Raw genomic sequence first — 26,235 nt, 5'->3', positions numbered from 1 at the left:
TTGTTAACTCAGTCATAAAAAAATTTTTTTTTAATATTTTATTTTACCGTAGCTTAAAAAATTTCAAGAAAAGTTAAAATTAAACCTTTCATTATCCAATTATTTAAAAACAAGCAGAAAAAAAATTAATTAATTATCTTAAATTTTTTTTTAAATCTTCTAAAGTTTCCCGAGTTAGATTTCTTCGTTTTCCCCAAATATATTTTTAGCTTGAAAGCATATTTATAAATTTCAACCCAAATAATCTTACGAGACAATTATTTTTCATAATATATTTATCTAGTCTTTTCTTCTAATAACTAAGCCTCCTCTATCTATATCTATGTAAATATATATATATATATATATATATATATATATATATATATATATATATATACGTTGATTCTAAGCGTATTCTGACGGTAAGCTGTAAGCTATCCTGACATTGCACACGTGGGAGCGGTGAAGACCACACGCGCATTATATGTTATGTGTGACGATGCTATAAGTTAGGAGTTAGGACGTATGGTGTGTCCCTAGTTCCCTTGCTATATGATACCAGTTTAAGTTTAAGTTGTTATAAGAGAGCTTAAATATCTGAGAGTTATAACTTCTTCTTTGACATCCGGTAGACACTCTCTCTCTGTACTGTTCACAACAGTAATCACGAATCAGCTCTAAGTACTGTGGGATCGTTATTAAGATTAGCTATTGTACTGTGCATTTATATGAATAGATATTCATATATATTTCAATGACTTTACTCAACTTTTATTTATCTTGTGATATGAAGATAAATAAAATTATATTGCTAGTTGTGTCTCTGATTTTTTTTTATTTGCTAGTTGCTCACTTTCGAGTTGACCTTTATCTTAAAAATATTAATTTTCACTTTTATTTATTAATATTGACAAGTAAGTAGTAGAAAAAAATTTTTACATACACGTAAAAAAATTAAACTGTAAAATTCACTCGAATTCTGGGTAATTGTTATAGTTTTGAACATTAAAGCGGACATAGGGGTGGCAAAAACATAAAAATTACAGAATTTAATGCAGAAAGTGTAAAAGCCACAATTTATAATTTAATATCGAAAATTCCATGTAAAAAAATTATTTTTTAAATATTTTTATCCTTAAAATTAAATTTCTACTTTAAATTTTTAAATTGACCAAATTTTTTTTCTTGCATTTAAATTGATAAAATTAATTTACAGTGTGATAAATAATAAACACATGGTAATATTAATTTGCGGATGAGAATGGTCGACAGGATGTCACATATAAAGTAGCTTATGAACCCTTCTATTCATCAAAACTCTTCAATGTCGTCGTACCGTGTCTACATTCTACAACGCAACGACAAATGTGCTTTATAGAAATGGCCCCTGCATTTTAAATTACTGATTGTATTGTATGCAGCGCATATAATTATTATATATTGTAGATGTTGTAGTGTGCTCAATAAATAATATAAGTACGAGGGACACAAAGAGCTTGATAAAAAAAAAAAATTATAAACTGGCCAGTGTAAACTGAGATTAAGAGCCAGATGTTAAATAAAAGCTTATAAATTTGATGTTCGATAAAAAAATTTATTGATACTGTCTAAAATTTCTAGCTCCACAAAATGATGGTTAAAAGTCAATACTGCCATCTGCTACCCATTCCCAATAAATCTCCAAATGAAAGTACATTGTATTATGTATTATTCTATCAATGTGAGGCGCAATTACTACTGTGTTGCGATTGTATACATTTAATGGGTGAATGTGATATGTGAATTGGAAGAAAAATTGCCATAGCGGATTATGGATCCCCTTGGCTGTCCGCTGCTCTATGAATCAGGGGTCAGTTTTGTTACAATGGGCGGATAAATTGCATGGGTAAATATATATTAATATGATATTGTGAATTTTTAATAAAAGCATTTTTGAGGGCTGGCTAAATTTTTGACAGTCTTGTATAAACATTCAATGTAGATATTTGTTTTGCTAAAACAAGGACCTAAGTAAATAGAGTAGTCAACAAAAATACAAATAATTTTTTTTTTTTTTAATTAAAATTTTTGATAATTTAATTTAGTCAAAAATTATATTTTAATAACTTTAATAAAATCAGTGATCATTTTTTAATAATTTTTTTATCATAAAGAATTAAATAAATAAATGAATAAATAAATAAATAAAATTTTGTTACAATTTAATTAAAAAATAAAAAATTGCATGTACCTAAAGTTTCATAATTTTTTCCCTTTCTTCCCTATAAATACCTTAATTATAAAAATTAATCATCAAAAAGTTAAATAAAGAAAGCCTAAGTGAAAGATTAAATCTTTAGATCCTCATCTCCCGATCGAGTAGCCATAACTCAATACACAATACACGTTTTCTCTGTATGTAGGACTGTGATGTAAAGACCACTTGATCGTGTATAAAGTATACAGCTTGGCAGACTTGTATTACTGTCAGGAGCACAAAGCAGCTGCGAGCAATTCATTATTACTTTATTTACTTTTTCAGCACACTCTTACTCTCAAATTGTTAAACAAAAAATTTCTGCGTAGAAATTGTGCTTACATAAATCGACTACCGCAGGTGGCTGGTAAATAATTTACAATTTATATCCAATTTAAGGACTTGTCTCTGAATTCCCTCATTTTAAATCGAAACTCGAAACTGCTTGAATTAAATCCAGTGGCTAATGGCACGTGGACTTTTTTATACGCAAACTTCTGTTCTTAGAACAACAAAAAGCTGATCATAGTATCTTGTAATGTAAATCGAACAAAGCCCTTTTACAATTACGATTTAAACATTCAAGAGACCTAACATGGTACATGGAAACAATATAAACATGTTTATTACTGTACCGTTACTCCTGACATAACAATCTGACAATAGCTGGATATATATATATATATATATATATATATATATATATATATATATATATATATATATGTATACACTTGTAGACAATGTATTGTGTACAATTCAACTTTGAATCATCGACTACAAGAACTTTATTTACTCACTTCGCATATATATATATATATATATATATATATATATATATATATATATATATATATATATATATATATATATATATATATATACGATAACGGAAGTTTGTTAAGCGTTAATATAAGTTTAACAACATTAATTGCAGGTGATATCTAATTAGTCGTAATCTTGCGGTGCCCATACAAAGTTGCCGTTAATGGAAACAATCCCAACCATCGGCCGATATCTGGCAGCCAACGATTGGCCAGTTATAGGGATATGTCAACGGGCCATACTTGGTTAAACGCTGGTCGCCGTCTATTGCGGACATTAATGTTTTGCAATTAATATCCATTTATCGCCCAAAGTCTGGCTGTTCTTGGCCAATTTGTTATTTTATAATAACACAAATTTGGGTTTTCGGAGATGCATTACGCGAAGTATAATATTTAAAAAATTAAAAAAGATATTGTAATGTTTATTTAAGATTATTATTAATCCAAATAGAAGTTATATATAAACTTATATAAATAATTTAAAAAAAAATATATAAACTTTTATACAAGATTATCGTAGATCTAAACAAAAATAATGAGCAAATAAAACAAGACAATAAAAATTTTAAATGTGATTTCGAAGTTTGACTTGAGAAAAGGATGGCATAATTTTTGAAACAAACATATAACTATTGGAAGGATCAACTGTCCCTTATTAGAAAAAGAGATTTAAAAAGATTAAAATTGTTTGAAAAAATTGAAAAAGATTTTATTTTTACTACTACATAGATATACACTTTACATTGATGTAATCTTTTTGAATCTCTTTTTCTAATAAGGGATTAGCCTAAATAGGTTTGGTGCAAATTAAATTTAGAATGAAAAAAAATAATCGTCTTCAGACATTTAAAAACTTTATACAAAAATCGATAAAATTGAGTACTAATAAATTTCATAATCTGTATATGCAGTAATAAAATATATTTCAATCATTCAAATAGCTAAGTAGAATTTTTCAGTTAGATTCCAGCATGCAGCGCAGCCGGTAATGATCGAGACTTTTACGCAGACGAACCAGGTTCGATTCCCACTTCGACTTAACCTTTAAAATTTTTTCGGAATATCCGACTAGGATCGACGCTCCTGTGCTACATCTTCTACTACTTGACTTCATAACGCCAATACGATTATAGGAATAAAAAATTCTACGGCATATCGGCTAAATTTTTAGTTTTTTTTTTTTTTTTATTTTAACATACTCAGCCGATGATCAGCCATTAACGGCCCAATAACTTTTTTTACAATCGGCCGATAATCAACTGCCGTTAATGGGCCGTTGTTATCATTTGGACATTCAGCCGTCCGTGGGCCATTAAAAGTCGCCAATGATCGGCCGTCAATCAGTATCCTTTGCCCGTCGATGGGCCATCCGAGGGCCGGTTTTCGAACTTTGTATGGGATATTAGCCTTAGTCCGTGTTCTACTGTATACACTTATGCCTGCCGATACTCTATAAGCTTATAAGTATCTGCAATTTACAATTTATTTACATTTATATCTTTATTATCGCATTAGCGATCATTTTTATTTTGTGCGATAAAACCTAAATACGCTTTTATTTATTACACATAAAGCAGAGTATTTTTTATCACCGGTATCTTATTGACAATGGGAAGCTGGATATTTACAACGAAATGACTCGATATGTTTATGTTAAAAAATGTGTATGTTGATTTTAGCATTTAAGCCTTCGGGAGACGAAAGGTTATAACTTTTAAACCAAACCTTTCTTTCGGAAGATGATTGTCGTGGATGTGTTAATTTTTTTCACTAAAAGTCTACAGATGATAGATTATTTTTTAGTAGTATTTTGTTAGATAACGTTCCATGATTATTTATTGTTTAACAATGACGAAAATTCAATATTAACCTTTTCAAATGGGCTATAATGGGACGGAAAGAAGAGTTATTAGTTATATTAGATTAGCGGGAGAGAAAGTGCTCAATTTTATTACAATTGTGTCTAATTTCGTTTATTGACACCCGGTTTTAGAATTTTTTATGATGGTGTAATAGTTTAATAGTCTTCTTCTATTTTGAATGGATCGATCAAACTTTTGGGAGTTTAATAGGCTTAAATTGAAATAACTAGCATTTAATAGACTTGTGGCTTGTGTCGGGTTTTAAATTACTTAATCGGCAATAAAAGAATTAGTTTTTTAGTTTAGTTGAATTTTATTTGTTTTATATAATATAAAAAATTAAATATACTCTAGAAAATTTGATGAATAAATTTTTTTGGAGTTTTAAAAAAGAAAGCAAGTTATTTTAAAGAATTTTGCTAATGCATTACATGTAAGTGGCTAATTTTTCATTGACCTTAGTTCAAAAATTGTGTAAAAAAATTTTTTTTTCAAAGGAAATTTTTTCTAGAATTTTATTTTATAAAAATAGTAGCGGGGAGAAAAATAGTATTTATAGAGTCAATTTATTTTAATTTTTAAAACTAAGCATAGGCCCGCCTCTATAGATAAATCTTGTTATGAACTTAGTGTGAACATTTAACATTATTTAGATACAAGTATTTCAAAATTTTATCATAATGTTAATTTTTTTTCGAAACCTATCTAATAGGTCAGATTAAATTTTATTACAACCATAATAAATAAAAGATATTCAATTAGTTGTTTTAATATGTAATTAATTTTTATAAACGTAATATTTTTCATTAAGTTTAATGTGAGATAATACATTAATATCTATAATTGATGATAAATTTAAATTGTGAAATTTCTAACATCATCTACTGCTAAAAAAGTGAAATCAATATTTCCCATATCAGTAAAATTAATTAAAAATTATTGCAATAAAAATTGAGTAAACTTTTTCTTAATAATTTATAGCTTGTATCCTAAGGCTACAAAAAATTTTTTACGCCACCCTAATTTATAAATACGTTTTTTTAAATAACAAAAAAAAAATTGTATACAAATGAGGTCATTTATTACGATTTGCACAATATTTATTGTCATTTAAAAATCAGTAAATAATTTTGTAGAACATTAAACTTTAAATAATTGAAAAATAAAGATTAATCTTTCCGAAGAAAAAAAACTTTTACTTTCTAATTATTAATATTTCTCGTATATCGATCTAAAAACATAAACATAAAGCGTACGAAACAGCCCCACCCTGCTCGATACATTCTAAAATAATTTTTAAAATTAATAGTACCGACTCAATCCTCAAACTGACGGAAAAAATCTATTACGTAACACTTTATGATAATTCATCAGCAGACATTATATTACAGTTGTCGAAAATCAATTTATAGCGCGAGTTTTAAGGGCCAGTTTATCTTCCTCATCTCATGCATAATGCAGCGAAGATGAATCCCTCGCACGCTTTAACCATAGTTATATTTATATTTATTTATAGATCCATCGAGTTCCAGGTATATTCAATTCTATACATATATATATGAATGACGGCCCTTAATATTTACTTACACTTCACACTGGCAATCAACAATCGAATCTCATCGACAAAAGTGTCAGTCTTGCCCTTCACTTTGCTTCTAACCCACAACCCGTCACATTTGTGTGGCAAATATATATATAAAGGTTTATAACAACATGACGTTAACTCACCAGTTTTGGTTTTTGGTATGCAGAGGGGTGTGTCTAATTTTTCAAGTGAGTGCTGATGCATCCTGAGAATTTATAAGAAATGTAAAAAAAAGTACGCTCAGTTTTTTTTTAAACCCAAGCACGATCCTCACTTTTGGTAGAACATGAGAATAAATTTAACCATTGTAATTTAATGCTGTTTAGTTTTATTTTCTTAACATATGAAATGACGGGTGTATTTAACCGCACGTTAATTATTTACTCAACCAAAATATCCTTCATTTTTTCAGCTCTCTTAATTTATCCTTTCACTTCTTCTGTTATATTTTTTGACGTCTATGAGAAAAATTAAATTATAAATATTATTGATCACGCAAATTAAAACATCATTGGTTAGATAAATAAATATTACTTTGCTTAATTACCTTAATTTCTTTCGTAAATAGAAAATAATTGAAAAAATTTCCGTTTAAAAATTTACTCGTTAAAAATGTTGAAAATTTTATAATTAAAAAAAAAAAAATATTAATTTAAACGTAAATAATTTTTAAATTTTATTTTTTGTTTTAGATTATTTCTCTGCAATTTTTACATAAATTCACACTCAAAAGTGAAATTTTTCACGCGCGTTCTGATGAATAATAAATTAAAAATTAATTTTGATTTTAACCGTCTAATTGCTAATAAATTTTGAATAATAGGTGATAGAAAGTCCACCGCTAGTAATTGTAATTAATAAAAGAACTTTCTCAAGCATCTTCATCCAACAATTGAACATGTTAATGAATGTATTTAATATTTAACTAGATATATAACTAGTAAAGTCTTAATCTTATAATAGAAATAAAAATATAGCGCATACTGATATTGATCCTTAGCATGTTTACTATGCGCATATTATTTAACATCGGATTATTTAAATCGCATTTAATTATTTCGACGCATGAGAAAGTCTTAATAATAACCCTGTGTATATAAGCGGTAAAAAATAATATATATTTTATTTTAACGACTATTCACGTGTATGTCATTAATAGTATTAATATAATATTTTATATTGCAAAAAAATATATGCAGCGCACAGATGTTTAATGATATGATTTAGTACGCGTTAATACGTATTTTTCAGCTTATTTTTTAATAACGTTCGAGTGTTTCCATTTGATATCATCCACTTTACTCGTTGAAAATAAAAAGTATATTAACAACATTTGCACATGTCGATTTCTTGTGCAACATCACACTCCATGCACTTGCATGTGTTTTTAAAATTTTTTTTTATCAATATTTATATGTTATGTGAATGTGGATAAATGGAGGATATCATTAGACAGCGGACAGACGGTATTGCATTCAGCTTGAGATTGATAAGATTTATAGGCGTAATCATAGCTGAAGATCTTTCCGCAAGCATGCTGCTCAAAAGCCGCGGCACTGTTTGAGGTGTTATATATTGTGTCGATCAAAAATACCGTAAATATGATAAAACGTGAAATCACCGTTAATTTTAATCGACCGTATAATTTTCAAATAATTTTAAATTTTGTGGTGGTACTTTTTTTTTACTTAGTATTCAAGTTTGTAAGTATCATTTTAAATTCTTTCAAGAGATTATCACTTCAGGCTACAAGAAGGCTGATATTTATTTGTACGAACGAGTTTATTGAGATCTTTCATCAATTTCGTAATCTAATTCTTGTGTTATGAGATATCTAATCGAGACATTAGTCGGTGACCTTTTCAAATAATTGAGAGATGTCTGTGTCTAATTCACGCGTTAATCATGTCAAATCAATTGATTTAGAATTACCCATTTTTTTAGTAGTGTTTTGGAGTCTAATGATTTTTAATGAGTGAAAGTTATAAAAAAAATTAAGATCAAATATGCACGCCTCAAGCAATTATTTTCAAATTAAGGAAAGAACTTTCGTTAGTAACACATAATTCAAAAAATTACAGATTTTTTTTTTTGAATAATTTTTAAAAATTTCAGTCCTTATTTTTGAGCAGAAAAAATCAAAAATTTTTTTTTGATATTTTTATGATTTAAAATTATTTAAAAAAAAATTTTTTTTAATTTTTTTTATAAAAAAATTGTCATTTAAAAATTTCTTTTAGTATTATTTTATTTTCAATAAATTTAAAGGAAAAAAAAATACAGGATTGTTCAAAAATTAAAAAAAAAAAAATTCCACACTCCAATTACAATAAAAAAGCTTCGCATTCCAAATCATACGAGCTAATACTTTAATATATTTCTTATGCGTATTCGCGGTTTTAAACATGACAGTTGCTCCTGGCTTACACACTAAAAAAAAAAAAAAAAAAAAAAAAAAAAGAAAAAATACAAATAAAAAAAAAAAGTGAGCATTAATATTTAAATTGTTTTATCTATTTCAGTCGCTAGAAATTTTTTTATGACATCCCCGATCCGTGGTACAGTGCGATGCGGGTGCACGCAGTCGTATTTAAATTTAGACGCCAAGGGTAAAGCACTTTTGAGCTATATAGGTCTATAGTCTCTAGAAAGATATACATATATGTGTATCGCATTATGTATGTGCTTTGGTTTTCTATTTTGTGCGGCGCCTCTGTACTTGGTTCCATTCATAACGGCAAAGCATACCAGACGACAAGCAGAACGGAAGTTTAAAAAGTATAGATGACGACGAACGAGCCGGTTTAGTTATGATACTAACATAAGGCACAAGGCATCGTGTGCTTTTGGGCTTTACAATAAACACTTTCCTTATTCATATATTCCTGTGGGATTTCCTCGAGGTATTCACACTTACACTTGCACGGTCTTTAGTTCGAGGTCGATGCACGAGATGCTTCAGTATACGAGTGGGCTGCTTTTGTAGTAAAGAAATTATTTTTTGTTATTATTCTTTTTAGTAGATAAGAGAGGGTGCTATGTCAATAACCTTTCAGCCAAAAAAAAAAAAAAAATAAATAAATATCCCGTCTGTCAAAATTTGGGGTTCTTACCTAATATTTGTTTGGAGTCAATAATTTCAAGTTCTAAATAGAACGCTTTTATTTCTACCCAAAGAATATTTAAAATTTTTATCCTTATAAATATTTAAAAAAATATAACAAATTTATTTGAATCGATTCTAAGAAAATTCAAATTTTTTTAATACGAATTTAAATTGAAAAAAAAAATATATGGTAATATTTCTATTCAAAGTTAAATTATGACTTAATATGAATGAAGTATTCAGTTTCAACTACTTATAATTTATAATATGTCATCTTAATTTTTTTATAAAATATTAATACTATATTTTGATGGGATATTTCTAACAACTTTAAAGTTAGAATAAAATTATTTAAATAAAGGAAAACTGTTAGTTGATTTATGGATTTATTTGGTTGAAAATACTTTTTGCAGATCGATAATTTCCAAGAATTATTTATTTTGTAACTTTTGGTTTTTTTTTTTTTTTTTTTTTTTTCATTGACCACTTTGGATGATTTCTTTTATCTATATACTAAGTATTCTACGAAAAGTACTTATTTTTAAAAAGATAAGTCATCTGTTTATTCTTTTAAAAACACGAAATAAAACGAGTTTTGTCGCTTGAACGAATAAAATTTTCGAATAAATCATTTTTATAGATAAGTTGTAATTTTTATGAAGAAAAACACATTATTGTAAACCGTGAGATTTTTTTCGATAACTTAGTTACAAAATTTAACTAATTTAATTTTCTGTTTCTCGGATTGAAAGTCGTTGTTTGTAACCCGCGTGATTATTATATTATATTACACTTTCAAACCAATTGTTGCGGATCAATTGTCGTAGGTCAATTATCCTTGAACCAGTTGTCTAGCAACCATAACTTTAATAAAAAAGGAGCGATCTTCCTTTATTTTACAATTTTTCACTCTAAAAAATTTTTCTTAAATTTAATTTTGTAAATATCAATAATTTTTTCTCCAAAAGTTTGACTCTTGAAAAAATTGAACCAAATTTTCGTAAAGATTATTTATTTTTAAGTCTTTTGAGTTAATCGCTTCAAACGTCCAAGTTAAACAAGTAATCAAAAATTTAATTAGCCTCAGAATAATTTTTATTCTGTTCAATTAATAATCTCAAATTCAGAGAAAATGAATTTACTGTACTTATGGCAAATGTCAACTCTTTGTTCCCAGCAACTGGAATGGAAGCGGAACCAGAAGAAGTATGAGTTTATACGGTATTTTCTGCGTTACTTTATTTAAAATTCTCACGAATAAAAACATAAAAGCTCTATTTGGACGTTTAGTTATTATATAGGTGGCTGTGGTCTATTCCTCGAATAGAATAAGAAAATAAACGATGGCAAACAATGCGCGTAAAATTAGTAATCAAGGCTGTCATGAGAAATGAGGTCTCGAGGCGAGTGTCATGCAGCAATTTACGACAACTTGTAATCTCACATCAGTGTGACATTTTGTTACATACTCTGTATCATTATCTCCAGTTATTTTCCATTCATTTAGTCGTTAATATTTTATGAAAATTCACCGTTAAATATGATACCATTTAATCCGTATGATATCAAGTCACGGCGAGAATTTTTCATAATCATGCTTTACATGAATAACTTTGAGAATCTTTACATAAAAAATGGTAATTTTCTTGTTCTCAGCCGTATCTGGTAAAAATTTAAGCAATACATAATAGTAAAGTAATAATACATAAGCTATTTTTAATTTCTAAGCCCCATATTTAATATATGTAACATATATGCCTCGTACATTTTTAAATTGAATACTAACGTTTAATATATAACGTCACAGTCAACTCAATTTCACGCATGACAATGATCGCTTCCTCTATTTCATTAATATACAAGAATGTTGACGCTCTATTACAACTATATAAATAATTTAAACGAATACATCTTCTTAACTTAATATGTAATATATAACTTTCCAAACAAGATAAAGCAACAGACAAATTTTTTAACATGCGTAGGTACCATAATGATTCAAATAAAAGTGGCGCTCGAAAAATAAGTTATGAAATCTTAAATATCCAACCGTAAAAGCATCGAATGTAAATTCTTTAAATTCTTCAGTACAAAATAATTTTTAAAAAATCATTAACGCTATTTATCGCAATAATTATCGTATAATTATCTTAGCAATATGTAAAAAAATTAAAAAATGAGGTTACTTATATTTTATATTGTTTTTTAATCACTACACAAGGTAATGATTATTGGCAATTAAAATTTTTTCTCGTTATCACAACAAAAACTTGTAATACCATAATACCAATGTGGGAGATCTCTGTGGGTCATAAATTCCAATTGTGATAATGATAATGTGACAACTTAAACTCTAACTGAGAAAGTAAAACGGGAAATTTAATAATTGTCGCTTATTAACAGCGTATCATTTTTCTTCATTTGGAGAAAATTATTTTTCTGAAAAATTATTATTTTATTATAAATTCATTGGGTGTTATTATGTATTATTGCTTTGTTGTACAGACTTTTATATGTCTACAGTTGTAAGGTTAAATGTCTAAAATGTAATGCAGTCGTTGGTATAAATTATATCGTCACTTGAGTGAATGGGTTTATTTTTAATAAATCATTTTAATGTATTTTAAAAATATTTTTAAGTTATTTTAAAATTTTTTACGCTCTTTAAATAAAAAAATAGAATGATACTCTACAAATTCAAAAATCCCTCAATTGTTTCAATAAAAAATAAAACTTTGTCCATTTCTTCGGCTTTCAAATTAAAAAATATAATCAAAAAAATTTTTTTTCTATAATTTCTCAAATTACATTCGTATTAATAAAATATAAATAAATTATAACTCCGCCTCAATAAAGATCATCGGAAAGAAAAATCAAAGTGAATTTTTGGAATTTTTATGGTAAATAAATAACGAAGATCTACATCTAAATTCCAAACAATTGCTCAATATTGAAAAATACAAAGTGTTGCTCCATTTTTTAATAAAAAATTGATTGTAAAATAAAAAATTGAAAAAATTCATTTTTTTGCCGATCAAAAATAATTATTCTCAAAGCTCTGATAATTTTGTATTTATAATGACAAAATACACTGCAATTTTATCAGATTGCGCGTAAGTGAAACATTTCAGCCAACCACTTCTATAATTTCAGTATCACAAACAAATAGCTCACTTTGCGTAACAAAATAATTAAAATAAATCCTTTACCCGTGGCAAGTAAGCCTTATATTAACCATTTCTTTTTTTCTTTGTCTCAAATAAACGTTATTTCTGAGAAATAAATACTTTTTTCTCCATAAACATAACTCACTCTAATTATAAATTCATTACACGTTCTTGTAATTAGTGTTTTGTTGCAGTACACTTTACACTCAACTTCGACTTCCCAGTCTATTATTATATTGTAATTTTAATTATTAGAATTGATTTATGGAATAATTTTTTTTTAAATAATTAAAAATGAATGCACGTAAATAGATATAAATATATAAATATATTGTACATTGAAAGTAATGAATCAATAGTATTGCACAAATAAGTAATAAGTATACATTACATTTTATGAGTAATGTCACCAGTAATATAACATTAGACGTCAATAGTTTATGAGACACCTGGATAGGAGTTTAGTTATACGTCGGTATTTGTCATTTTTGACATATAAGGTTGTGTCACCGTCACTCTTTATTTTTTATTGGTATGTAAGTAATTTTTGGAGTAAATAACAGTTCAAAATAGTTTATTGAAATAATGATTTATTTCCCAATAAATATCACAGTAATTGTTTTTAAATTTTATTCTGTAAAACGTGATTGCTTTAGTGAAATTTAAGTACCATATTTTTAAACCACAAATAAAATGTTACAAATTACCCTTGCGGTCTTGTGAATAATTTTCAGGGAACACACTATCAAATTTAATACTTTTTCATCAATCGAAAGTTATAAATTGTACCGGAAATATGAATTAGGAATATAAATACACGAATGATAAAAAATGTGTAACGTAATCGGTGTCTCGGTGAAGGAATAACGAGTGATCATTCCGTAAATCACTTGGACGGAAACAAATTGCGAATGCTCGTTTACGAGATCGTAAACGAGACCTTCGGTCCATCTTCTTTTTCAACTCACTCTGCTGTACGCTAAGTCTGCAGCAAGGAGTATGGACTCGTGTATGCGCTCGTCAGTTACTAAACATTTTTTTATTTAGATTTCATACGCGCCGCGAAAATATATTTCTTCCGGGCTTTATCGTCTCGTTCGTTACACTCTTTATGTTTGATGTGTGTTATATATGTTAGTACTTATTTTCATAGCATATAATATTCAGTAGATATACCTTTCAAACTCGCCTTGACTTGACTCGAGACTTAAGACTCTTCTCTCACCATTCTGTCGTATTATTACGCGCCAAGTCCAAGTTCAAGTAGTCGAGCTCGGTACATTATTTGTACCTCGTAAACTAAGAAATATAATACAGCACAATCCAACTATTTATACAACACACAAGTTTATACACATTTTTTTTATTTTATAATTTTTCTCTTTAAATGTGGAGCCATAAATTATCGTGATTGTTAGTACGGAAGGTTCTGTTTAAATAAGATACTTGGTAGATGATACTATTTTTTCTTTATTGTTTTATTAATTTTATTCAAGACTTATTCCATCGTAAATAAATCATCAATTTTAATTGTTTGTTTAAGAATTTTTCAGTGAAAAATATCAAGGAAATTTTGAGTGCCCTTTATTAATTTCTTGATCCATCTATCGATTTTCAAAAGGAACTAAAAGTCATCCCTAATACTGCAAGTTTCTATGAGATAAAAAAATTTTTTGCTATAATTATAATTTATTTAAATCAAAGAAATTTTCTAATTCGGCTTTAAAAAATTACTTATTTTTAGTAGATTAAAAAAAATACAATGTATTCGCCTGCAGGACTGCTTTTAAAAATTTTTGATATTTTCTGACCTAGCTTTTCAAGCTTGTCAAGAAATTCATGGTTGTAAAAAAATTTTCTGTGTCCCTATACGGCCATTTAATTAAAAAAAATTCATATCATCTTGATTATATAAAATTCACACAAATTTAGCCATTAAAAATTTTTTTTTCAGTTCAATAACTTTATCAATCAAAGAAAATTATTTTTAATGAAAAATAAAAGTTTTAAATTTATAATAACTCAATTTCTACAAGACTTCATAACTTTGAAGTATTTTGACTCTTTTTAATAAATTTTGACCTAAGTAAAAAATATTATTTCAATATTATCCCTCTCTTAAAATAAAAATGATAAATATTCTAAAGTTATTAATGAAAACGTAAATAGCATGAAAAAAAAAAAAAAAAGTGAAGAAGAAACGATTAGACGAGAATAATAGCCAAGACATTTAGATCTTCAAGTCGTTGACTTTCTCCGTGTTATGTCCACAACACTAGTTAATGTTCGCGCTACTTATCCTCACAGTAGTCAGTAGTCTACTCTAAATATTTCAACGGCATGAATTTATGTCGTCGGCCCATGAATAAATGACACCAAGATACCTAAGCTAAGAACTATGTACGATAAAACTAATACTAATGTGTCTTTATTATATATAAACGAAAGCACAGATAGTAACACCCGAGTGAATATAAGTATTGCTAAAGCTGAAGTTTTAACGAATAATGCCACCGCATACTCTCTTTAAATACCTGAGAGTCTCGTCGCGCGTTGTGCTTCCGAGGAAGTTAAGGCACGCGAATCATTGAGCCAGCTATAAATTTGTACGAAGTTATTGCCGCGGTATGCAGTATGCAACGTGTGTACTTTGTCGCATTTTGGCCAACTAGAGAGATATTACACATTCGCACGAGACGCAAGACACAGGACAGCTGTAAATACACCAAAATAAATACTAAATATTTGATATTGAATATTTCGTTTGTTCACGGGAATTAACCTCGCAAACAGAGCCATGAACCTTCTTCAACCCGATTCAATGTAAATATATCCATCAAGTGATTTCGCTCATGACATCTTCAAGTTGTTATGATAAATATGTTGGTAGAGGCTTAAAGTTTGACATGTGGAGAAGAAGAAGAAGTTAAATCGCATGGTTAAGGTTTTAGATAGATGAAGACGCGGACGTGAAGGATTGAAAATGCGCAGTGTGTAGTAAAAGTCATTTGTTTAAAAGTATGGTAAGTTGAAATATTGAGTTTCAATTTTGATAAATTGAGTGAAAGCTTTAAAGTTAATTTTTAACATTGTGGGAAATTCATCAAATTTATATAAATTCATCATAACTATAAAAAAAATTGCTCTGTAAAGCTGGTTGGCTTTAAAAAATAAGAATTTAAAAAAAAAAAAAAAAAAAAAATTATTAAATTCAGAAGAAAAATTTTTTTACTTTTTTTTTTTTTAAGAAAATTCTATTTGATTCAAGAATTTTTATTTTCAATTTAAAAATAATTTTTCTTTCTCTTAAAAATGATTATAAATTTTTTTTTAATTATTTATTACATTACTTATTTTGCAATTTTGAAAAAATAATTTTTTTTCTATACCTTCATGAAATTTAATAAACATTTTTATTTAAATAAAAGTGACTTCATAAAATATATTACTTATACTTACATTGAACTTTAAATCATTATAAAAATATTAAAACTAAAAGAAAGTTGTCAAGTTTATTCAATCATTTGTCGTCTTTGAAATAACAAGTAATCAAAAAAAATTTACAACGGTTCAAGAGATTACATCAATGTCATCTAAGCGCTAAAGTAGATAATCCATCAAGTTTAAAATCAATCTTAACTCCGTAACAGTGACAATCACCATAAATGTTTAAGACTCTTACTATTGACACAAAATAAACTTTATTTACCCCCTACTTCTCCTAGTTTTATAAAATGATCATGTAGTAATTTTTGCATGTTTATAGAAGCTACAACTTGGTTAAAAATCTGACATGTCTCATAATTTATAAAAATATAAATAAGTACGATTAATTTAAGACGGAATAAAAGAAAGGAACAGCTAAAATGAAAGAGAAAATGATGATTTGAATTCTGCATTGACTAGACACGGCGATGCAGTTTGTAAGTAAATAAATGCCCCAGTGAAAGTCTTAAGAGTACTTCAGAACAGCAGACGGCCTCGCGTGAGTCTAGGACTGGATTTATTTGCAGAATTGTAAACACCGGAGGAATTGAAGATCGAGAATCGAGAAGTATGAATATGAAGTTGAAGAGAGGGAGTCAATACTACGTATTTGAAAGACTCAATGGCTTGTTACGCACCCGTTTCATTCTGGTTACGCCAGCTACAGTTTATGGGCGCAGCGATATATAATAAAACAATTTATTTCCTTTTTACGCGTCGTCTCTTCATATCAATAACATATTTGTATGACATATACTACTTACTATGTATTGCTGTGTATACGCACTGTGACGAATTTATAAATTGTAATTTAATTTGCTAATGTTGCATTCGCAGACAGTTAATATAATTTAAAACGTTTAAGCTAAACGCTGGAGAAATTCACTGATGCAAGCTTACAAACAGTGATAGGCATGTGATAATGATTAACGACTCGAGTATTATATCTATCGCGATTTTAATACTATGCCTACAACACTTCTACTGCTTATATTTGAATAGGATAGGAGTTTAGATAATAAATTAAGTGAGACGGCAAAAAATTAAGAGAAATAGGATTATCGAGAGCGTAACGAACTGTAATCAAATCAAATACCATTTCGATGGAATGTCGTTTATTTTTATATATTTTTATTTATTTACACGGTCTTTATTTATTACTTTGACGCTTGCAGTGTCATGCGCTAGACAATTATTTTAGACAAGCCTTTAAAATTTTATGTAAAAAAATTTTTATTTTCATTCCAATGATTTTAAAAATCAATGCAAATTATTTTGTATAAAAAATAAACTTTAAAAATTTTTTCAATTTTTTATTTCAGCTGAATTTTATTTTTTAATTTAAATTATTTTATTATTAAAAAAAAAATTCCTGTGAAAGTAAATTTAACAAAAGTACGCAATTAAAATATATTAAAAGCAAAAATGTGCCCTTAGTTCAAAGGCTAGCGCGAGACCTAAAAAGAATGTAGCAAGTAAAACATACGAGAGCAAAACAAAGATTTTCTTTGGAGTTGCAAAATATAAACTTCTAAAGAAAATTCCTCATATTTTTTTTTTTTGTCAATGCTACTCTTTATTTTTCCTTCAGATTTTTTATCCCCGGCGATGTTTTGTCTCGCGTGCTATCAGCTATATGTTAGTGGTGTTATACGACAATTTAACTATGACAGCTCGGGCGTCACTCGGACATTGCAGTCACGTATATCTCAGAGTTTCCGTTTAACGTCATATACGTACGCATCCTTCTTCCTCTCTGCCCGACGCACGCTCGACCGAGTTCGTTATCCTCGTACGCATACACATTACTATCATACATGCCTTTACTCATACTTATGGCTATGACTGTTTGTGCATACAATACTTATGATGTATTATATTACAGATATGAGTAAGACAGTCAAAACCTCTTGGGGAGAGCTTAACAGTAAATAATTCAATGCGTCTAGAGTCAAAAAAAATTTGAATTTGAGAAAAAATCACCGTAGTTACACATATACATCCACATATTTATATATTTATATGTTTCTTACACGCCCGGGGCATATTATGTTTACGTCTAAAGTTTTTCTTCGGTTTTTTTAATTCCGTTCAAGAGATATGTATTTGATCATAAATTATTGTTGCACTTGCGAATGCGTACAGACTTTTCTTAACGGTATACAGCTATAGTTTGATAGTTCTTGCTTTGTAGTTAGTTACTTATTTTTTTAAAATAATATCTGTTGATTAAATAAGCTTAAAAGAGCTTCAATAAAATTTTAAAAACATCCATTTTTTTTTTTTTTTTTTTTTTTAATATTAACTAAAGAATTTAATAGAAGAATTTTTTAACTGAGTACTGTAAATTTTATTTAAATTCTATTTGATTAGATTCAAACCGATATGAAGAGAAAATAAGTAATATCAAAATTATTCAGCAGCTCGAAGATATGATTTTTACTATGGATCAAAACATTTTTACTATGGCAAAAAAAATTTATAAAAAAAATTGACATTTAGAAATTTAAAAAAACTAAAAATGCAATTTTTTAAAAATAATTTTTTAGAGCAAATTTATTTGTTAAAAAAAATTAAAAAATTGTCAAGTGACAGCTAACTTTATGTATTTTTTATCTTCCAGATGATCTTAGAAAAAAAAACTATTTTTTTAAGATATGCAAAATAAAATATGCAGAAAATACGATATTGTTTCGGTAATAAAGTAACCATGATATTATTGTACTATAATACGACGATAGAAGAATAAATAAGTGATAAGAGACAATTACCTTGCATAAAGGGACCCCAGTGTCAAGCCTGTCCATAAAGTTATCCAAGTTAACTCTCAACTCTGGGTACAAAGCGTTAAGCCACTCGGCTAAATCCTCCTTCATTGCGATCAAGTACTCTTCGGAGGACTTGAATGGCCTGTAAGGCCTCGCTTCTAGTAGCACTGACATTATTATGGTTTGCCTGAAAAATGAAAAAATAAAAAAAAGTCAAATATATTTTTATTTATCTAAGGTTTGAAATAATACGCAAAGTGTCGTTGCTAGGACAGTGAAAGCAATAGATGCTTGGAAATGTTAAATAAATAAATGAGTTAATAATTAATGACTAAGAATTCGTCCGAGAAGAGCCGAATAAATATGTCACGCATGAAGACAAACGGCGATAATAAATTCTCTTCACGTGTTGGCACAATAACGAACCACGTGCTTACAATCTGAACGTACAGTATGCGTTATAAAAAGTACAAGAAAAAAGCCGAATTATTTTGCAGTCTTTTATTGTCTAATTATTTTTTTTATTACTTGTATAAATGCTATTTTTAATTTTTTATGAAAATATAATAATAATAATAACAACTAGTATTATTAATATTGTTATTCTTCTATAAAAAAAAAAAAAAATATTAAGAGCACTTAATTAATTGAATGTCTATTAAGCAACGATTAGTACATATTACTTGTATCTTGATATTTAAAATGATAAATAGATTCTCTCAGAGACATGTATGCAAACGTGTGAAATAAATTCTGAATAGAAGTAACTTCAATGTGAAACTGAAACCGTAAGTTGATTAATTACCATAATGGATACGTTACAACTCAGTTACAGTATAAATTTTTTTACGGAAAGTTTAATCTAATATTTTGATTTTAAACTTTTTAAATAATTGTTTTATATAAAAAGTTTCCATAATTTTTTTAAATAACTCTTTTGTTATTTAAAAAATCAATTAAGCTTAAAAAATTGTTTCAATTTTAATTTTTACGCAGAAAAAAAAATTTACTTGAATCAAATAAATGATTTTAAAAATTTTATCTTCTTAATTTGGGTAGAAAAATTCTTAAACTAAGAAATTTTTTGTAGTTTAAATAAATTTTACTAATTTTAAAAATTTTTTTTGATTCAAATTAATTTTTTTTTCAGTGTAAAAATCATATTTCGGTTTTTTGAACCTACACTGTAAAAAATTTTGCGTCATTGCGTCAAAAAATTTTTTATTAAATATTTAACACTTTTATGTGTGAATTTAAAATTTATTGTGTTAAATTATCACAAAAAAGTGTCGAATAATTAACATAAAAATTTTTAATTCAAATTTTTTTACTGTGTAGTAATTATTTAAAATAAAAAAAAAATCACTTTACTGGCATCCGTGCATTTTACTGATAAAAAATTCTATATTAGAACTAATTCGATTAGTTACAGGATCATTTAAAACTGTAAAGTTTCCGACTTACAGTTATATATTCAATAAAATATTTGTTTGACATCGTAATTTTGACAGATGTTATTTTTTCCGTCTGACTAGTTATCATGATAATAATCATCAGGGTGACAAGAAATTCAGATTGAGATGTAGATCTTTGATAAAAATAAGAAATGTAAATTCTGTCAGTATCCAAAGAAATCGATTGTTTATGTCGACTTGTTCTACAATAATATATCTAAATATCTTGGAACTATAAATTAGTCAAATCCTAAATCAATAATAAATGACTTTTAATTAAAATCAATCAACTCGAACTGTCATAGTTATAATAATAGTAGAACAATGTAATTCAATAAGTGAAATTGAGTATTGCGGATGTATTAATAAACTGACTATGTGACTTTCATCGGTTCAAACAACTAATAAATATGAGTGACGAACGAGTTAATATAATAAAATACAAGTAGTTTGTTCGGCGTTGGATAATTATGAGTCATGACAGTTGCGTTTAATAAAAAAAAAAAAAAAAAAAAAAAAAAAAAAAAAAAAAAAAAAAAAGCCTTAAATCTCATCGCGACCCACATCCCCTGTCTCTGTCTCGCTTTTTGCAGCATACACTTTGTCGAACGCGATATAATTTAAACGAGCGATACTAACGACAATAAGACAGTAATTAGATTAAGTTACGGCTGTATCTAGGGTCTTGGATCTGCGCTGGACAGTTTAAGCTCGTTACAAGCAGAGCAAAGTGAGCTAAAGTCGAATAGAAGACTTGTCCGGTTTTATAAATTTTTATCATAGATTACTAGTCAATTATTACATTAGAGATAGATTTTTATCGAGCGCTATTATGTGTACATTTCATCGTCGTAAATGAACAATAGATGGTAATTATTTTAAACTCAATGACAATAATGATGTCGTAACAACTTTGAGAAAATAATAGGTTACTTATAATCTTAGTTTATATTATATACTTTACCCTTTTCTTTAATGCTTCAATTTATCATTCCTTCAATGTCGTTTTACTACTACACGCTCTTTACTCTGTTAAGTGTTTCGATTTAAAAATTTTAAATTAGTCGAGGCTAAACAAACAATATACTTAACAGACTTTTTTGTTTATAATTGATTTAATTTCCCATTTAATTTTTTAATAAATACACTCACACGGGTTCTCGATTGTTTATCGCTGACACGTGTTACGCTCTATGGTTATTGGAAAAATTATTTTTTAGTTAAGAAATAAATTTTTTTTATTTCATATTTAATAATTTTATTTTTATCCAGATTTTATTATCAATAACACTTTTTATTTAAGTTGATGTTTAATATTTTTTATTTGAGTAGAAAAATTTTTAAACTAATAAATTTTTCTTGATTCAAGAATTTTTCATCTTAATTCAAGACAATTATCTTCAAAATTATTTTCTTGGTTCAAAAATTTTTCTTTCAAATCAAGTTAATTTTTTTTTCAATCTACAATATCATTTTTTTTTGTGTAATGAAAAAAATAATATTAAAATTAATATAAGAGAAATGAAATTAAATTATTTTCAATGACATTAAAAATAAAATAGGCCATTAAAGAATATTTATTTGCTCCAAAATTTTCGGAACATTTTTTAACATTCTGCACTAGAATTTTTTTTCTTTTTTGGCTTAAGTCGGTTAATAATAAAATAATTGAAAATTATTGAGATTAAAAAAGGAAAATAATTTTTTAAACTAAAATAAAACCAGATATTAGTCAAGAAAAAAAAATGAAACTTGTAATTTAATAAAAAAATTATTGGAACAAATTACTTTGAATATCAATAAATGAATAATTATCGGCATCAATTAAAACTATATATAAGTGATAATATTGTTGTTAAATTCCAACCTGAGTAGATCAATTAGTCACAGAGAATCTATTTCATAATCTGGTTAGCAACATGCACAAAGTAAGCTTCTATAACATGTTATCTGATCGATTAATTGGACTCGTAATAGGTCGATGTTCATAATGATACTTGAGATATCTCGATTGCCTTCCTCATGCATATTCGCAGAACACACTATATAATACAGAGTGCATGCTCATTCGTCTACCTGCTTGTATCTCAACCCACTCTGCTCTGTACTCTGTATTTGCATGCATGTGATACTGAAAGTACGAGCGAGAGAGATCCCAAGCTACATACTTTGCTTCGGCTCCAGAAGATTAAAGGAGCAAAATCCGACTGTACTGAGAGAAACAAAGACCGAATGCTAAGTTAGACTATGATAAAATCTAAGTAGAGAAATACGATATCTTTAGTCAGTATGCAAGCACGAGTCATGGATAATGTTCGCAGCATTTTCAAAGTCATTTATCATATTGCGATGGATTATTGTGAAGATTTCAGGGTGACATATGGAAGCATTAGAACCCTTTCGATTTCCGTGATTGCGCATGCGATTTCACTTCTTGTAATAAATTGTTGTTTATTCTTCTTCTTTTGATACTATTAAAAATTATTTTGTCATTGCAATTGTTAATTAAACGCTTGTGCTTTAAATTTCATGAAAAATCTATCGAAATTTTTCATTTGCTGTGATTTAAAGTTAAAATAGAATTTTTATGCTTAGAATATATTCACCCTAAATTTAGCCCTGGGGATAAATAGATCCTGCTAGCTTGAAAAAAAAATATTCAAGTCATTCTTATGGTTTGTTTTTTGAGGTCAGAGTTAACTAGGTTAACTATGCTTTCATTTTTTTTCCTAAAGCTCATTTTTATTACTTATTTATTGACCCCGAAAAATAGTCAAGACAAAACTTTGGGTCTTATAAAAAAACTAGGTGTTGATTTCTGATTAAGTAGTGTGTTACGCTGAAGTATAATTTAGTGGGTGCTGTATCTATTCGAGCTTTAGTGCTGGAGGGTACGATAAGAAACCGTAACAGAGGAAAACTAATGATTGTAGACTATCAGTTTGACGATTAGAATAAAAAAACCAGAAAATGCTTCTAGATAATAAAACATTCGGAATCTAATTTTAAAACTAAATTTTTTTATAATTAATCGAAAGATTAATAAGAATAATAATTCCGATAATTATTTGATATTTTTATAAACAATCTAAGGCCATAAATTTAATCGAAATTTTTTTTACAAGTCCACAATATTTTTTTTAGATATTCTTCAATAAATTATTAAATAATATCTTTCTCAATAATTTTTTTTTTTATGTTTATTTTTTATATTAATCGACTAGAAAGCCTCTTCAGAAAAAAATCGCTTAAAATTTATAATTTAATTTCAATTTTAGTTCACAATAAAATCAGAGTAAAAAAAATATTTAAATGATAAATGTGCAAGAAAATAAAAACAAACAATTACAAGACTTTTAAACAAAATTTCTATTTATCTTCCAATCACATATAAATATAATTAGTAGTTGGAGTAAAATGTATAATTTTACTTATTTCCTTTGGGTTATCTATATCTCAACTACCAGTCGAGAGGCGTGTAATATCGATCCCGAGGGTCGATCGTACACATCGATAGTGAAGAATAAATATTGCCCGTCATCTTTCGTAGCTTCAATTGAAAATAAATACAACAATGTAGATAATCATAATAATAATGGATAAAGATGAAAGAAAAAAACAAAATCATAAGGACGATTGCGGTGATACGATGAGCCAAGTCGTCATGATCGAGACCTCACTGACGTTTAATATCCGTGAATGGAATGATGCATGCTCCGACACGCGGATAAATGTGTTCGCAATGTGATGTGCTACATATATATGTGCCTACATAAATCCATTACACACTTTAGTTGTATCGTGAGGTATTGAACGCATAAAACGTTTATACGCATGTATGCAATGCAAGTTATACGAAACTGCCCGGCGGGTAATAGGGACTCCTCGAAAGAAAATCTTGTGAATGAACGGGTTTCCCATTCACTTTTAACCGTAACCAACCGGTAACGATGCAAACCGTCAAGTCTTTCGTTCTTCTTCTTACACACAGTAATGCACTCATGTATATGTATATGTTCTTCAACATAGTCGCTTTTTTCATCATAAATACTCTTCTTGTTTTTAATCTCTATTTTATGTTTTTGTTTTTCTTTCTTCCCTTGCCCCTTTTTCCTCTTCTATACGACTCATTAGCCACGACTATTCTTATAACTAGAGTGATGTGCAAACTACCTGATACTCTAGTTGCTACAGTTAATTATCTTGTTGCCATTTATTCTTAATTATCGTCAATTTTTCTATAAATTAGTAATAAAAATTTTTTTTTATAAATTTATTTATTATTACCATAATTTATTTAATATTAATTATGTCTTAGATACAATATAATTTGTAACATTTAGTCATAAAAAATTATTTATTAAAAAAAAAATTGGAAAAGCCAAATGTGCATGCCTTAAGCGTTCGTAAAATTTGTAAATTTTTCAAAATACACAGAAAAAAAAATTAATTTGAATCAAGTAAATAATTTTGAAGAATTTCATCTTCTTAATTTGAGTAAAAAATTCTTCAACTCAGAAATTTAATTTAATTTTACTTGATCCAAGAATTTTTAGTCTTGAATCAAATCAATGAAACTTTTAAAAATTATTTTCTTGGTTTAAGAATTTTTTTCTTTTTTTTGATTCAATTTTATTTTTTTTTTTTATTTTCAGTGTAAATAAAATATCAATCACGAAAAAAAAAAAAAAAATACTCTATTTAAAAAAAATTAATAATAATAATTCAGTAAAAGTTTGAGCGCAATGTATTAATTTCAAAAGGTTGAATTTTTTCTTGCAATGAATTATGTGTAAAGAAGTTTTTAGACTCAAAATTATTATTAAAAAAAAATAATTAAAAATTATTGCTGTTATTTTTTTAGGATTTCAAATAATATGTAAAAGTTTGGTACTATTTATTGTAAAATTAAAAGTTCTCATTTAATCGACAGTTTGTAATACAGGTGCACTGATTATCAAAAAACGAACAAATATATATTATCATATCGAGTAAATATCGATATACATTTAATTTATAAGGATAAGTTATTGAGTAAATTAATGAATAAAATAAATGTGTACTTATGTTTGGCAAATATTATAATTTAATGTCGTGAGAATAGAAATAAGTTTATTATGTACACTGTGGGTGGTACAACAATTGTCAACCATTTTTCCTTTTATAAGTTTTTGTCTCTCGACTGTAAATAGAGTCTAATGATAATAATAAATAAATATCTAGGCATCTCAGCTATGCAATTTTCAGGGTGCATCCGTGCTCAAACCTGTCATTTGTTAGCCTTATTTTATGTCATTATTGTACTTTCTTGTTTATTTTTCAGCTAAAAAATAAAAAATATTTCCATGGTAATAACCTTGACTCTATAATTGACATGTTTTATAAAAAGACATTATACTTAAAAAAAATAGTTAAATAAAACTAACCATCATTTGAATTCCGAAAATTATAATAACGGACTTTATAAGCATCTATTCATTAATCTGTTTAAAATGATAACGTTTGGACAATGGTCTTTTGCTTGAACTAGAATTACTTCCGAGATAAAGTCAATGCCGAATTCCGCAGTGAGTCATATCGATATACATTTTGCAGAAATGTATCAAAAGTTAAACATATTTTTATCTCTTTGTCAGTCCTGATTAATTTTCTTGTTCTAGTTTGTTGTTCTACTGAGACAAAATTATTATTATTTTACTAAATATTTATTTTGAATTAATTTTATACGTAATTACTGAAAATATATATAAAAAAAAAAAAAA

The 26,235-nt window shown here is 27.3% G+C and overlaps 1 protein-coding gene across 2 annotated transcripts in view; it reads right to left on the bottom strand.

Annotated features, from left to right (window-relative positions):
• Positions 1–26,235, bottom strand: part of LOC141526104 (uncharacterized) — a 65,964-nt gene that overhangs the window by 38,510 nt on the left and 1,219 nt on the right. For both annotated transcript variants that reach the window (XM_074240887.1, XM_074240885.1), the window contains one exon: positions 19,023–19,206. In XM_074240887.1, the coding sequence (XP_074096988.1) occupies positions 19,023–19,193 (171 nt within the window). In that variant the 5' untranslated portion in view covers positions 19,194–19,206. The remainder of the gene's footprint in view (positions 1–19,022; positions 19,207–26,235) is intronic.

Source organism: Cotesia typhae, unplaced genomic scaffold, assembly GCF_013202065.1.
Source record: "Cotesia typhae breed Kobodo isofemale line unplaced genomic scaffold, CoteBio_Ctyphae contig_33, whole genome shotgun sequence".
Taxonomy (NCBI): domain Eukaryota; kingdom Metazoa; phylum Arthropoda; class Insecta; order Hymenoptera; family Braconidae; genus Cotesia; species Cotesia typhae.
The sequence above is the reverse complement of the archived record's forward strand: the minus strand, read 5'-3'. Positions and strand labels throughout refer to the sequence as shown.